The sequence below is a fragment of the Manacus candei genome, unplaced genomic scaffold (assembly GCF_025592945.1).
Source record: "Manacus candei isolate 608988 ecotype Guabito, Panama unplaced genomic scaffold, ASM2559294v1 h1tg000014l, whole genome shotgun sequence".
Classification (NCBI taxonomy): domain Eukaryota; kingdom Metazoa; phylum Chordata; class Aves; order Passeriformes; family Pipridae; genus Manacus; species Manacus candei.
Window position 1 is genome coordinate 15,875,684 of NW_026138062.1, and position 17,176 is coordinate 15,892,859.

Below are 17,176 nucleotides of genomic sequence, written 5' to 3' on the forward strand. Positions count from 1 at the left end.
TTGTCTTTCTTGTACTGAGGAGCCCAGAACTAGACACAGACTTTAAGTCACACTCAGTGAAACTCTGAATATTATCTATGACTGAGTGAATTTGAATAATGATAAAAAATCAGTGAATAAAGATTATAATATAAGAATCATTCTGAAATGCTCAGCAGAATTCTTCATTTATAAAATTCATCAAAGTCCATTCCCGTTAATTTTAATACTGCTGTTTTTTTCACTGTGAAATAGTGTTAGTCAGCCATCAATTTAGCAGTTTCTAAAAACAAATACTTTCAGTTGTAACCAGATTCATCAGAACCTTATTTGTATTTTTGAGAAGCACATCTGATGCCAGACACATGACCTGAGTCTCTTTGTAGTTCTTGAACGATAGTATTTGTGGCTGCTCACATTTTTTTTTGCCTCTACAAGGGGTACAAATACAGATTATGCATCACAGTGTTCATTCACACTCATCTTCAGGCTCAAACTCAGTCCATTTTTTTATAACTGAATTATAAAGTTCCAGCATGGTGTTTGTCACCTGGTAAAAGGTGGCATTGGGGAATAAGGGAATTATTTAAATTATATAGGAGAACTATTTTGTCATCTTATATTTGACCACTTAAGTAATTCACAAAGACTCAGTGCAGTTCATTGTCTGGAATAAGCTGTTATAACAACTGGGCATCAAGGAAACTGAAAGTCTATACTTTGTGTGAGTGTGAAGTCTGTGTCTGCCAGCACCACTCAGTGCACAGTGGTGTTCAATATATTGTCATAAATTTCTCAAGCTCTCATTTCCACTAGGGCAGCTACTTCTTGATGTTCTTCCTGTACCTGTCTACTTGTGGCTGCTTCTCAGCCAGAGGAATGAGTAGTCATCACGAACACCTTACCTCTGCAAAAAGACAAGGAAATACATCTCCAACCTGTTGCATTTAACTACTTAGACCAGTAGTATTATCCTCCTGTACAAGAGTCTTTGTCTCAGACTTCTGAGATGATAACTTCCACTGTCTTCACTAAAATATGACCCAGCAGCTCTGCTTTCCTTCCCTCATGTCATTAATAACAGTAATAAATTCTAGAAAAAAATGGGGGAAGACTGAGGGAAGGGGCAGCATTTGTCATGAACGTAACTGAACTCTGTAAGTAGTTGCTTTCAGAAAATGAGATTTTTTTTTTTAGTAATTGTCCATTAATTGAATTAATTTTATTTAATCTTTTAAAAGTTTTTACAACAACAAAGTCAAAACCAAGACATTTTTAAAAGAACTGAAATCTAAAAAACCCAAGTATTTTGGGAGACTAGGAAATCTTTATCTATGTTGGTTTATCACACTGACAATAGAGAGGTCAGTGCTTGGAGCTTAGGTTTGGTCATTATCTGGTGAAGGGTCATAGATAAGAAAAAATCCGAGTGTATTTTGAACTCAACCAAAACACATACCTTGATTTGTGTATTATTAGTAACCTGGAAAAATCATACTGCAAACAAACTCTTCCTTCTCTAACTGTACTGCCTTTTTGTTGAACTGCCTTGTTGAGCCTTTTTTTTTCCTGTCAGCAACTAAACAAGGCATATATTTCTTCTCTATAGAAGCAGTTTGGGGTAGTGCAGTTGTCCCTTCTCATTGTCCTTTCTGTGTTTCTGAAGGGCTGCTTGAACAATTTGTCTGAAATCACACAATAAACTGGTAGCTAATATTTTGTTTCTCAGGGTTGGTAATATTCTTAAGTTGTACAGAAACACAGAACAACAGAGGATTCACATGTATTTTTCCTAGGCATACAGATGACCTAGTGACTGAATTTTGCCTTATGGTGTCCAAAGAATGAGTTACATTACAATTATCTTGATCCAGAAATTGCCTTTAGGAGGAAACATCATTGTAAAGGATACATTATGCAGATTTATCTATAGAACAAGAACAACGGGTTTATAATGTGCACTGGACTCCATTTTTTCTTTTACATGGAAAAAGAATCCCTGAGACAGCAGCAATGCATCTCCAAGCTAACCTGGTATAACTAAAAAGTCCTATTTGATATTCCCATTATATTTTTATCTGGCACTTCTACCTGCTGAAATTCTAGGCAGAGCCTGTAGTTGCAGATATCACTGCAGGTAACAGAGTGAAAAACGTAGCTTTTGTTCATGAACAGAATTTTAGCCTTCCTGTTACTGTAAGGAAACTTTTTTTTTTTTTTGCAAGTGATCACTAATGAGAGCCATGACTTTTGACAGTTCATCTTAGTTTGGTAATTGCAATTCCTCAGGCTATTGATTTCTAAGCATTCAATAAGCAATTTTTAGAGAAAGAATTGTGTGGATTTTGTTCACTCATATATGGAATATTTCTTCTGGCTTTGCAAGTTACAAATAGCAAAGTAATTTTCACTGAAGAACTGGTTATGTTTTTTTTCTTGACTATGTGTTTTGGATATGTGCCCAGTAATATACACTAAATTACATTGAACAGGTTTTGAATAAGTTTGCGTCATCAATCCTGCATAAGTGAAAACTGAAAAAAAAAATTGAAATAACAGCAGGATTTGATATTCCAGTAACAATGAAATGATATGATATTTTCTGATTAAAAAGTTCTTCATTTTTGGCCAGGACCTTCAGTGAAATGAAGGATGTGTTCTGATAGAGTATTTAATATACCTAAGTACTCTGTAAAGTACTTTGCTATATACAGTGATATGAATCTGTTGTTTTCTTCACCTCTATGAATATAATTTCCAGAATGGAAACATTTCTAAACCTAAGCCTCTGGTTACTCAGAGAAATGTAGTATAGTTTCAAATCATATTTCATACTACTTTTTTTTTTTTTCCTTTGATTTATTCAGGATATGGTTTAACTACTGGTGTTTGTGTTGCTGTTTTCAAATGTTTGCAGCTTAAGTGTGACAGTTTTACTAACTACTTAACAAGACCGATACAGGTAGCTAAATTTGTATGTAAGGTCCTCTTTTTTTCTTGGCATTTTCTCTGTAACTCTGTAGCGTCACTATAAGATAAAGGTTTTCATTTCTTTATTTTTGTTCAAATCAATGTGCTTTTTCTAGTAAAAGAGGAGCACTGTGGACTCAGATGTTATAGATTCTCTAAGTTTTTATTTCTATTTACACTATTTTAAGATCTGTAGAGGCTAAAAGACTGGATTTTCTCAGCACCTTGGGACTCTTTTTAAAACATTTCTCTTTTGAGGGCAAAAAGTTGTTCTTAACATTGAAAATTAGTCTATACAAACTTGCTAAGGTGAATTGTTTCCTTTTTTTTTTTTTAAAGACTCAGGGAATTTTCAGTCAAATTTGTGTCAGGAGTTGCTGCTGAATGCAATCAACAAGCATCTCACTGCATGTGTGGTCCAGTTTCCCTGCACCTAGGCAAAAACAATATATGCAAAAAGAAAATGTGATTTTCATATCTCTAATTGGCCCTAAGTGCCTATACATGCCTTTCACAAACTGGTAGAAAGTAAATGGTATTTGCTTTAAATAATTCCTACTTGAACAAGGTGCTATCTACATTTAAAGCATTGATTATGCAGACAGAACTTTTGTAATAAACAGAGTTAGCTCCTGAATAGATAAGTAGCAGGCTTTTAATCTGGACTTTCTGAGAAAATAAATAAAAGATTAATTTATTGTTTTCTACTAAGCTTATTGGTTCCTATTTTTCAGGATAATAATTTAAAATATGCTGAGCCTTTGGGGGCTTGCTTTTGAGCAGTCATTTACTGACTTGCTAAGTGACAGATATACTGAGTTAGACAGTAGAAAGTCTTGTTTATAAATGGCAAACAGGAAAGAGGGCAAAATTTGTGGCAAACACTAAATTCAAGAGCAAAATAGACTAAGCTCATTGCAACCCAATCTTACTTCATAAGACTAGGATAAATTCAATCAGGGTACTTCTTTTTTTTCTGACCTGGAAAAGACAGGATTTTGAATAGCCAAAAAGAGTCAGGACTAGCATCCTATCTGTTCAAATGTAAACTGACTTATACTTGCTTTCTGAATTAACAAACAATATGAACCTGTTAAATCTGCTCATTCCTGTTATTTTCCTTTCTCAAAATTGCTGTTGTTGTCACTTCTAGATTCCCCAGGGGAGAGGAAGAAATGTGTCTGTTTAACCCCAGCAACCTCATTTATTAGGAACTGATTTATTTCTTGTAATTTACTTGTCGTTCTAATTCTTCAGCAACAAAACTAAAGTTTGAGTAGGGCTACAATCAAAGTGAAGAGAAAGAAAGAAGGAAGAAAGGAAGGAAAGAAAGACAGACAGAAAGAAAGAAAGAAAAAGAGAGAAGGGAGGAAAAAGAAAGAAAGAAAGAAAAGAGGAAGAGAAAAGAAGTCGAAATACCTACCCACTACCCATTCTAATGAGCTTAGCTCTATCATTAGAGGTTTTTTTGGGAAAGCATTTGTTGATCAACCAAATATGTGAGAATAAATTTCGATTTCTGATCAACATGTGTGGCACTCCAGATTAGATAGGAACGCATAAACAGATTATGCCACTCACAGAATCAATGTTTGTTTGATCCGTTAGGAGGAGATATCTGGCACAAAGCACTTAACAGCATAACAAGATTAACTATAACAGAATTAAGGAAATGTTTCTTTCTAAATCACCACTTCATAGCCGTGTCTGTTGAGGAATCAGGTTTAATAACATTTTACCAGTTCAGTTTCCTATAGACAGGCTCACACATAACCTTTACAGCATAAAAATTAATTTAAACCAATTGATGACTTTTCAGGATCTGACTTAATGTTATGAAAGTGAATTTACTTCTTTTAAATGAAGTTTAAATAAAGTGAAATTACTTAATTTTAAATGATAACTCATTATGTTGAATTAGTACCTGTATATGACACTTAATAGCTGGTGGGATGAGATCCTAGCGTAACTGTGTCGGTTCGCTGTGAAATTATCTGCATACCACCTTCAATTATGGAGGCTTCCAGATGCTTTAAAGGAATGCTGTGAAGCCTAGAGATTACTGTGACAGAAAGATGGAGTAGCTTTTCCTCCTTAAACCTATTGACCCTCATACAATGACTGTAGGAGTGGAACACTTTTGGACAAAAAATAATTCAAAAGTAAATCACAAGCATATCTCAACATTTTTTTTAACTTTTTTTTTTTTTTTTATAACTGCATTTGATTTTAATAGCTGACTTTTAAGAATTAATTTTTTTTCCAGCACCAGGAGTTTAGACTGCATTTTCTTATAGGTCTTTAAATATCATTCTGCAAATATAGTACTTACTGAATTCAAACCTTATGTAATGAAACTGTTGTATTATTACTATAAATAATCAACATTTCTTATGTGCTCCTTAATATTTATCTTTCAATAGAATATATATAGAATGAGTTTGGTTTGAATTAATTTATAATATTGTTTCATATGTTGGACTAAAATATGTTTTCTATTGCTCTTCTATTGATTATGTAAACTCTTTTCTATATATCTAGTTGAAGAAAAAAATAATCAGCTTCATCTGTGAAATCCTTAATTTTCAGCACTACAAGTTACACATCTATATATATATATATATATAAAAAAAAAATCTTACATCATAAATTTGAAACTATCTCATTGCTTATTTTTAAAAGTTGTTGTGAATAATTTGGAAATCCACTATTAGCTAGACCTGACACTCTTTCTTATTTTTCACTACAACACTGCACTGAGTAACTTTGAACTATGAATAGGTGGCTATATAATGAAAAAAAAATTACATTTTCTCCTGTTTTTCTTTTCTTTTCTTATTTTTTTTTCTAATATAGACTTCATTATTTTTGCATGCTAAATTTACTTTCTATAATGAGCCTTTCGATTGAAAAGTAGCTATGTCATTTATTGTTGTGGAAATAATCACAATTCTTTACAAATTAAATCAATTAGAATTTTATTTTTCTTTCCCATGGGATGTAAAATGAATGTGAATTTGAGAAAGTAAACTAGAGTAGGCCCTCTTAGAAACAGTGGAAAGATAGGATTGCTTTTTTCGTTTCCCTCCCAGTGCAGTAAGATTTTTGTACTTCTAGCGATGAGAACAGGGAAAGGATGCACTGATTACTTGTATCAGGTTGTAGAAGCCTGTGATGAAGCCTGGTAACATCTTATCAACGTGGAGTTTCTCTTGTGGTTTACAGACTGTCAGGAGCCAGCCACTCCTTGCCACCCCACTGTGACATGGATTCGTGTAGCTCCGAGGAATTCTACCAGGCTGTTCACCATGCAGAGCAAACCTTCAGAAAGATGGAGAGCTACTTGAAGCAACAGCAGCTCTGTGACGTTATCCTGATTGCTGGGGACCGCAAGATACCTGCGCATAGGTAGGTAATAAGCATAAAATATGGAAGTTACAAAAGTAAATGTTTTGGGTATGTGTATTTATTAGAACAGTGTTTTCTGTTACCCCTCATACCTGCTTCTGTCTTGCTTTAGACATAGCTATAAGGGCTGCAAAAGGTGTATTTGAAGGTTGGGGTTTTGAAGGTGAGGGTTTTTTGTACGTATTCCAAACGTTCAAGTAGCACTCAACTAGCAGACTGATTGTGAGTGTGACAAACAATTCTCTCTACTGTGATTCTGTTCATATGTGAGGAGAATGGAAATTTCTGAAATGAAATGCTGTATAGGTACACTGAACACTGTGTAATTTCTAGTTTAAGATCCTGATACTCTGATAAGTCTGTTGTACAGAGTTTCTCAGACACTTATAGAGGAATACTGAAGGCTTTCTCCTATGATCTGTACTTTTCAATGAACGTTTGGAATATGTACAAAATGTATTTACTTTTAATGATAATTATTGATATAAAAATATAATAACATTATCATTTATAAAATTCTATACGATTATCTGGTATTAAAACAAGCCAGTATATATGAAACTATGCTTGGTTTTAGATAAAAATTAGAGTTTAAAATGGTTACTCTTCACTGAGATTTTGGTCTTAGCAATAGGTTTTGATTTAACAAATGCAAATAAAAATCAAATCCTAGAGTTTAGATTAAAATACAGAGAATAATTCAGAATTTTCAGGTGAACAAGTAGTTTTGCATCTGAACTGTGCATAAAGTTGCAAACCAAGGGTGATCTATTTCCTACTTGTGTCCTGATTTCTCTGCTGAGTTACCAGATTCAGAGCAGGGCTATGGTTTCCCAGCAGAAAATCAGAAAAACAGCCAATGGATTCCTGAACTTATAAATTAATTTTGTGGTGTAGAGGGATACTATGAGATCATCTTGGCAACTTGGACCTTACGAAGTTGCTTTTACCCTAAGTGAATAAAGACACGGAGACTATTCCTGTTTAACAAAAAACGTTGGATATTTTATGTTGCCATAACAGTAAGTAAAAAAAAAAAAAGGTGCAATATGCAAGACTGGAAAGCCAAAGTTATTGTCCAAATGGTAAAAAGTAAAGCAAGACAGAAACCATTAAAATATTCAAATTACCCCAATAATTGTAATAAATGGAAGCATAACTCCACTTAACAAGCAGTAACAGATTGATCTAGGTAGTTTGCAGCACACATGGAATGGAGTCCCCTTCAGATTAGTATCTGTAATAGATATAGAAATATTTCTCTTCTTCTTTCAGCAATTTTCATTCTTAAGACTTTGTTTCTAGTCTTCTATCTTCTAAGAGCTGCAATTTCTCCTGTTCCTCCCTTACCTGCGTGTATTCAGATTTCCGTTAGGTCCTTAGTAATTTCTACCCAGCGACCTGGCACCTGATCCAGCTTCTGTGTTCCAGGCCTTTTGCCACTGTTAAATGTATTATGCATCTAGCACCTTATGCACCCCTGGTAGCTGTGGTCTGGTACTATTTTCATCTAAATCGCCAAGATCTTTCCTTTATGGGTATATCAAGTACAGATGTAATAACATTAAACTTTAGTCCTTCTATCCATCTGCATTTATATTGTTCCTACAACAGCTACAAGATTTGCCTTAAGGTGCCTACCATCACAAAGAAAACTGTAGGAATAATAACCTAAGGCCTTCTAATTTGTGTCCAGTTTTACATTCCTGTATATTACTGAAATAAATCTTTTTTTTTTCCAGAAATAATGGGAGTTTTATTGTTCCTTCTTAGCAGTTACCAGTCCAGTTTTTGCTTTTCACATTTTTCAACACATATAAGGTGAAAAAGTAGAGCAAAATAAATGACTGAATCTACATTCTTAAAATGACACAAAAATACTTATTAGATACATATAAACATTCCATAATTGGTATCATTCACCCTATTGAATATGGACGGTACAAAATATACATTTTTTACCAGTATACTTTTTGCCCATTTTAGTTATTTTGGTAACCTGCATAGTTTGTAGAGTAGGAAACAGAGGAAAATGTAAGTTGTTTGGTTTTTTTTAGTTAGTTTAGTTCAGTTACCCCACTATTTTTAATACAGATGTTCATATTTGTATGCCCACCTTTCAGCAGTAATTTAATTTCACATTTGTCATTTCAATTCTACAGTATATGTAAATCAGTCTTGAGCTGGAAAAATACCCTAATAACAAGACTGAACATGAAATAATAGCCAGAGTCTTATTTAGATTTTCTAATAAACCTTCAGAGACCTTTACATTTATTTTTCTGCTTCTCAGTGGTCTGCAGCTGAAAGTCCAAATCTCAAAGAACTGGAAAAGTCAACTGTTAAATTTTGTAGAGCTGATAAGGCAAGATAAAATGAGATGAAGGGTATTCTGAATTTTCTTTCCGTTTTTATTTTTAACAGTGTTTATTCTATGTTGTTTTAGACACATGGCTGGACAAGCACAGGGAACTGCTTATTTTTACTGTGGCTGTTAAAAAGCTAGAAATTACAGATTCAACCTTCCCTGCTCAAAGCAGGATCAACTACAAGGTTAGATTAGACCATTGAGGTCATACCTGGTTAGTTTTTAATATCATCACTTGCAGAGGTTACTCTCTTCTTAGCTTGTTCCAGTTTTTTATTATTCTCACTGTTTTTAGTGATCCAGCACGTGGTGTCTAGGCAAATTTACTCCATGATCTCGGTGAGGCAAACCAGTCTATAGGTGTCTACATCTTTCTTCTTGAGGATGGACATGGAAATTGACTTTTCCAGTCAATCTCAAACCTACAATTATCTGATCCATTAAAGAAAAGAGAGAGTGGCCTTTCAGTGACATTGTAGATCTTCCTCTAGCATTGTGCCTTCAACTTATCCTCTCTGCTCCGAGGACTTATATATGTCCAATTCATTTAACTGCAGCCTAAGGACATCTTCCTGTGTTGTGAGTTACACCCTCCACAGAACCTACCACTGGGAGATTTTTTCGTTTTCCTTTTTCACCTACTCTCTTTTTGCATTTGACTTTCATCAGGAGTCACTTCAGAAGTCCAGGCTTGTAATTTGCTCTTCATTTTACAAACTTTTCTTAGGATCCATTGTCTAAAATTTCATTGTCTCATGGTCACTGCAGCCAAGTTTGCCAACATATTTCACAGGTGCTTTCTTTTCTCTCTCCAGATCTGTCAGGAGCAGATCCAGTAAAGTACCTCCTCTAATTAAAGAGATCCAGTAAAGTACCCCCTCTAATTAAAGATTTTGCGATTTAGGCTAGATAATACATACTTTGCATTCCTTAGAACATATAAAAAGCCTGCTTGCAGAGGACAATGCAAAACCAGTATTTGTGGAGTTTTTAACTGTGATACTTATCATAAAATCATTGAATTAACCGGGTTGGAAAGGACCTCTGAGATCATCAAATCCAACCCTTGATCCAACACTGCCGTGGTTACTAGACCATGGCACTAAGTGCCACATCCAGTCTCCTCTTAAAAACCTCCAGGGACGAAGAATCCACCACTTCCCTGGACAGCCCATTCCAATGTCTGATTACCCTCTCTGTAAAGAATTTCTTCTTAATATCTAACCTAAACCTCCCCTGGCACAGCTTAGAGACCATGCCCTCTTGTTTTACTGACAGCTGCCTGGGAGAAGAGACCAACCCCCACCTGGCTTCAACCTCCTTTCAGGTAATTGTAGAGAGTGATGAGGTCTCCCCTGAGCCTCCTCTTCTCCAGGCTGAACAGCCCCAGCTCCCTCAGCCTCTCCTCATAGGACTTGTGCTTGAGTCCCTTCACCAGCCTTGTTGCTTTTCTCTGGACCTGCTCCAGCACCTCAATATCCTTCCTGAACTGAGGGGCCTAGAACTGGACACAGTACTCCAGGTGTGGCCTCACCAGCGCTGAGTCCAGGGCAAGAATCACTTCCCTGGTCCTGCTGGCCACCCTTTTCCTGATCCAGGCCAGGGTGCCACTGGCCTTCTTGGCCACCTGGGCACACTGCTGGCTCATGTTCAGCTTCCTGTGGATCCAAACTCCCAGGTCCCTTTCTGCCTGGCTGCTCTCCAGCCACTCTGTCCCCAGCCTGTAGCACTGCCTGGGGTTGTTGTGGCCAAAGTGGAGGACCTGGCACTTGGCCTTGTTGAACCTCATCCCATTGGAATCAGACCATCTTTCCCGCTTGTCCAGGTCCCTCTGAAGAGCCCTCCTGCCTTCCAGCAGATACCTCCCCCTAACGTGGTGTCATCTGCAAATTTGCTAATGGTGAATTCAATCCCCTCATCTAGATCATCAGTGAAGATATTAAACAGAACTGGGCCCAACACTGATCCCTGTGGGACACCACTAGTGACTGACCACCAACTGGATTTTTATTTCTCAGAAAATAAATAGGAGAAAGTCAAATTATATAGTACAGCTGCGTTTTATTGTTTGGGTGTCTCAAACAGTTTTAATGTGCTTTTTGTTAGCTCCTGAACATTACATTTGTCTAATCTAATATTCCATTAAACAGGTTGCAGATGTAATATTTTGCATGAAGGAATAGCAAAAGGAAGAACAAAAGAACCATGTGTTGTAATAATGAACAAGCAACCAAAAAGGGTACTGAGAAAGTAGGAAGACCTTTTAATAGGTATTTCAGAGGGAAAAGTAGCTGACATTTAAATAAATTTCAAAAATTAAATAAACCTCATCTTTTTTTGTTATATTGCTATAACATGTATAAATAACAATTAAATATAAAAATGTAAATACCTTAAAGGGAGAAAGAATGCTAAAATAGTAATTTTCCTTCATTTAAGCTGTTGTACTATTAGCACTCCATCCTAATATATTAGGATGAACATGAACATGGAGTTTCTAGTTTCTCCACTCATTCTGGAGATACATGTATATATATTTTTCTCATTTTCTGTGACTGTCATTTATAATATAATATTTAAATCAATTATTGAAACACTTATATTAAAGCTAGAAAAAATAAATAATTATTAACTAGAGACTGATGTAACTCACCGATACCAATGTTCTTTGGCATCTCTCTTTCTCTCAACCTAGAGAACTGTCCTTGAGGGACATCCCAACCCAAGGGAGGAATCTCCACTAATACACCCCAAGAAGGGCTATGTTACAAGAACCTGGCAGTATGGAAGTCCACTTTATACCTTTACAGTATAAAGTGATTGACTGACTCTGGTGGTTGCCTCAACATCCGGATGTTAATTCAGGATGTTAATTCAGGATTGAAGCCAGACTGGTTTCAACATTGCCAAGCCTGGGGATTAGAGCCACCTCAGCCCACCACTGATACATTTGCAAATAGGGCATTGTCTTGTTCACATTTGGGGGAGGGGAATATCCTGCTACAATGAGAAATCTGAGTTCTTATGCATTTTTGTTCTTTCTGATATTCAAGATAAGGGCTAAGAGGGGCTCTTACCGTGGCAGAAAAGGTAGTACAGAATTATTAGACAATTGTCACTTACATGTGAAACAAAGAAATACTTTAGTAAGGCTACAACTGGTTGGATGAAAAGTGAAGAACTTTCAATACAAATTTAAAATTTTCATTACAAATATGGAAACAAGTTCAACTGGAGCTTTTTTTTTTGGATGCTCAGTTCTAAAATAATACATCTTTTATTTACTATCACCCTGATAAATTTAATAAAACTCTTTCAACAAACTGCGATTAGTTTTGTCTTTTTCATTTCTCTGAGTAGTGGTACCAACTGTTTCAATTTTGAATGCTACTATTAGAGACAAAGTTTAAAAAAGTATCATTATAATGAGATAAATTAATGGAGAAAGTTAGACTGAAAGGCAAGGAGAAAAGATAAAGAAGCAGGAAGAGAAGGAAGGACAGTTTAGAGGCAGGAAGTGAAAGAAGAAAAATGCACATTGTCCTAACTGTTGATTTGTTTTCTGGCAATAGTAGCAGATGCACGTGGAAAGCACACAATAAAAGCAGTACAGCCAGTTCACTCCGAGATATCTGTAATTAAGATTTGAGGAACTTCCCACATCAAACATTGCATCTGAAATGTGTTGTTTAATACAACCTACTGTCCATGAGTTTAAAAACAGTTTATTCAAGTAATATGGTTGAAACAGAACAACAACAGCAGCAAAGATTCCTCCTACTGGAGGGAAAGCAGCAAGGCACTTTAGATAAGCCTTTAATGTTAACCTTGATTGATAATCTTGATGTGGGGATTTGGGTTGGTGGCAAGTTGGATATGAGTCAGCAGTGCCCTGGCAACAAAGGGCCAGCTGTTGGGGGTGCATAAGACTGGTGCCAGCCAGTCAAGGGGGGTTATTGTCCTGCTCTACTCTGTGTTGGTGAGGCCTCAGCTCCAGTACAGTTTTGGGAACCATGGTACAGGGACATCACACTGTTAGAGTATGTCCAGAGGAGGACGACTTACAAAGAGCAGCTGATGTCACTTGGTTTGTTCAGCCTGGAGAAAAGAAGGCTGAGTGGTGACCTCATCATAGTCTACAGCTTCCTTAAGGGGAGAGGGAGCAGAGGGGGAGATGCTGATCTCCTCTCTGGTAACCAGTGACAGAACATGAGGAAATGGAATGAATCTGAGTCAGAGGAAGTTCAGATTGGACATTACAAAAAGGTTCTTCATCAGGAAGATGGTGAGTTACTCCACCAGGCTTCTCAGGGAAGTGGAAAGAGTTCAAGGAGCATCTGGATCATATGCTTAGTCCTATGGTTTATTTTTGTTTTAGTTTTAGGTAGTCCTGCAAGGAGCCTTATGGGTCCTTTCCAACTTGAGATATTTTATGATAGTATTAAACCAGAGTACTAATGGTATTACTTTATGGAGTGGAGGCAAGTGCAGTGACTGAAATGAACTTTGAAGGGTGAAAGAAACAAGGATGAGATGTCTGAAAAAAAAAGTAAAAAAGAAATGTTCAGCTGCCTAATCTCTCCTGAGGTGCTTTGAGTGCCCTGTCTGGCTTCCATCATGTAGTTCAGAGGGAGACAGGGTTTTTATAGGTCAGCGCCAGCCTATGTTGATGAATTAGGTACTTTGAATTATCTGAAACTGGTCTGACATCAATGTTTAGGGGATTGATTCCCCTTCCAAATTGATTGTTAAAAGAAAATAAAATGAGGGAGAGGCTAAATGATACAGAATATGAAAATAAAACAAACTAATTCAGATATATGACAGATTGACAAAGAAGGCCATATAAGAAGTACTTGGATCAGGAAGATGTGACAACCCACCATCAAAAAAGGGACTGAAAATCACACACAAGGATTTGACCAAACCACATTCTATGGAGGAATAGGTTGTGAAGATAAAATAATATTGATGCTCTATTGTGTAATTTTGTAAAAAGGAGTTCTAAAATAAAATGATGACAAATGGACTTTAAAAAATCTAGATACTTAAGCAGTCACTTATTCTAATAAATTCACAGATCATTCTCTATACTTCCATCAAACCTAACATTTATGTTTCTGAGATTTCTGCTGATAGTTCAAAGGAGATAAAACTGGACTTTTCCTTCTCCCGCAAGCTTTTTCCCCTTTTTCCTTGTGGAGTTACAGTGAATAAAGGAAATCATAAAGCCCACATATTGAGTATCACAGTTGATTGTGTCATCTTTCTACAATCAAATATGTATGCTATGTCTGAATTGTGTGGGTATTCTTCTGGAGAAAACCACTGAGCTCTGTTTTGTATTTGCATCATAATGGATCCTCATCAGCTCTTATCTTCATCCCTGTGACATTTTGCTTGTCTTGCCCATTCCCAAATGTTGAGAAGTTAACGGCATAGAGTTCCAAATACTGGCTGCAGTTGCAGGTATCTTTAAAATTGACATAGGACCGCAAACACACTGGCAAAGTGTTTTGGACAATGGACTTTGTTGTCAAATCTGGCAAATGTGATATGTGCATTACTTACAGTTTCTGAAGAAAACTAAAACTCTGGTCGACATTGTGTATTTGTTGGAAGTGTTGATATTGGATTTGTGTAACGTTCCTAAAAACATTGAGACAATATGAGAATATAATGGAATGTAACTTTGCGTTTCAGTTTGTAGAATAGAAGAGATAGACGCACTTACTGTATTTACACTTTAGTTTCTGGAAACAGTGAAAGAATTAAAAGAAGATGAATTAAAGAAAGAAGAGAATGTAAACTCGAAAGGCATGGTCCTCAGGGAAAAGAGGGAACATCACTTAATGTAGATTACTGGTGTCACTTGTAGCTATGTGTTGTATAAAAAATTAAAATGGAAGGAAGCTGTTTAAATAAAAAGAAAAAGTAAACTTTCTTGCTTCAGGCTTAATCAATTCTCTTCAAAATTCAATCTACCTCTCTAGTTGACTTCCTTGGAGATATTATTATTATTATTATTATTATTATTATTATTATTATTATTATTATTATTATTATTATTATTGTTATTATTATTATTATTATTATTATTTAGTTGTTCTTTAAAAATTCCCTTTATGAATAGGCTAGTTTATAAAAGTTATTGTGATGGTCTTGGGGAAGAAAGTTTATCACATAGTTCTCTTCCATTCTCTCAAAAATGAGGTAAGCACACAGAACACAATGTCAATATCAACAGTTATGATGAAAAGTATGAGAAAATTCTCATTAATTTAACTGTTACATACTCATTGCTTCTTTACCCAGTAAATGTGGATTTCTGATATGATAATGAGCTAATCTGATGTTCCTGAATTATAAGCAAGATGATTGCACTATGATAATGGTTCTGAGTGGATACTAAATCCCAAACTTATTCTAAGATTGCCTCCTGTTTGTTAACTGCATAGGAACACCTTCTGTTTAGAAAAATTTTGGAAAAAAATAACAATATTGAGAATTTTACCGCATGACATTTTAATTTTCACTTTCTTTTTGACGGATACAATTGTGAAGTATGCATATATATATCTATGGACTCACATATATGCATTCATAAATTATTTTTTTTTGAATATGCGTTTTTAGCTCTGAATTCTAAAGAAAATTTAATTTTCAATGAATGGTGGAATACTTCACAGAAAACATGTTTTTGAAAAGTCAGTTGGATGCATGTTACTATTAATGCATATTACTTAATGGTGCTTTTGTGTACCGTTCAGATGACTACTGTCTACTCTCTTTTTTTCCTGAAATTATTTCAAGGGCATGCATGGATACATCTTAGTATAGGTTCTGCAAACCTTAAAATTTATGAAACCATGGAGCCTTATCTATACATACAGAAGATGTTTGTCTGCTGCAAGAAGAGCTGTAAAGCAGATATCAGTAAAGAACTATCAGTAGAGCTTTATTATTATTAGTAAAGACACACAGTGTCAGCTGGTGTCCCCTGCAGAGCAGCAAATCACATCTTAAACCAGTGAGTCATGGAATCAATGATCAGTTATATTGATTGCTATAAAACAAACCAGAAATATATCTGGCTGAACTTAGTTGTAAAGGCAGAAAAGTCCCTTAATCTGGAGAAAAGCTTTCTGGGTCCACAAATTCATTTAAGCCACGAGTTACCTGCTATGAGTTTCAAGGATGAAAGTTTATTATGTATTCTCTCTACCAGATCAGCAGTTAAAAAAGGTGACATCCTGAGACGGCTGACCTTTATTGATGAATAGGTCAACATGCCTTTAAACCAAGATTTAGGAATGTTTGGAGCCTTCTGATCTACAAAAAGCAGCAGATCATTACAAATTCATTGATCTCTTTGATTTCCCACTTTTCATCTTCTATCTCAACACTGGAACACAATTAAGTTTTACAAAAGGTGTCACCTTTCAGAATTAAGTGTAATTAGCAAGTTCCTCTCACTTTAGTTCAACTTTTGGAGCGCTTCCCAAGGTAAAAGTTAGTGTCTTGAAATCAGTTAACCGTTTCGTTGCAGTTATATTGATGAAGAAGCTGGTTCCTTATTTCTGTTAACTATTGATTAACATAAAGTACTTAAAAAAAAAGAATCCTTGTACATCAAGCTGCTACATCACAGAGCCTTTCTACTGAGTTAAGCCATCTTCTTTAATAGGTGATGCAAACTTCTAAGTAAAATGGGTAATGCTGAGGACCTGACATCTGTATTATTTCTTTTTCGTCTTTTTTTTTTTCACTTTGGACTGGATCTTGTCTGGTCCTGTAGACTGAATTCTCCTTCGCAACTGAAATCCGTTAGATGACTTCTTTGACTTTCCTCACACAAATTATGGAAAACCACACATTTTTGTATAAGTTTCTGAAAGAGATGTAAGCCTTCTGTTATTTATTTTCTGTTCTCCCTCTGTTGTTTGGTTTGGGTTTTTTTATATTTGACAATAAGATTATGTAATAAATAATTCATGAACATAAATGATGTAAATTGAAATACAAGTTACTACTGATTGAAAATATTTCCATGAATCATTAACTGGTGTATTAAAAGTTCATTTGTCCATTACTTTTGATGCAGCAAATGGTTTTGGCTTTGCTTCTAGCAAGTGACAAAGTTGAAGACTCCTAGTTGAATTTGAATGATGGTTAGTAAATCTGAAGCAACAGCTTAAGCAAAATGGTCTCAAATGGAAATCTCAATCACATACCTAAATTACATCTTTGCTGGCTGTGAGAGATTTTATTTCATAGAACATCATCGATATTTCATTTTTTTCTTTTCTATTTTTTTATTTTATTAAAGCATCTATTAAAAGTAAAGTCACTTATTTATAAGTGTTCAAAGATTATTTGAAGAAGGAATTTAAAGATAATAAATAAATAAATATTTAATTAAAATAAAATGGCAATAACAAATAAACAAAT

General features: G+C 35.3%; 1 protein-coding gene across 3 annotated transcripts in view; it reads left to right on the forward strand.

Annotated features, from left to right (window-relative positions):
* Positions 1 to 17,176, forward strand: part of KLHL1 (kelch like family member 1) — a 205,344-nt gene that overhangs the window by 54,618 nt on the left and 133,550 nt on the right. For all 3 annotated transcript variants that reach the window (XM_051780455.1, XM_051780454.1, XM_051780456.1), the window contains one exon: positions 6,175 to 6,357. In XM_051780455.1, coding sequence (XP_051636415.1) covers positions 6,175 to 6,357 — 183 coding nt within the window. The remainder of the gene's footprint in view (positions 1 to 6,174; positions 6,358 to 17,176) is intronic.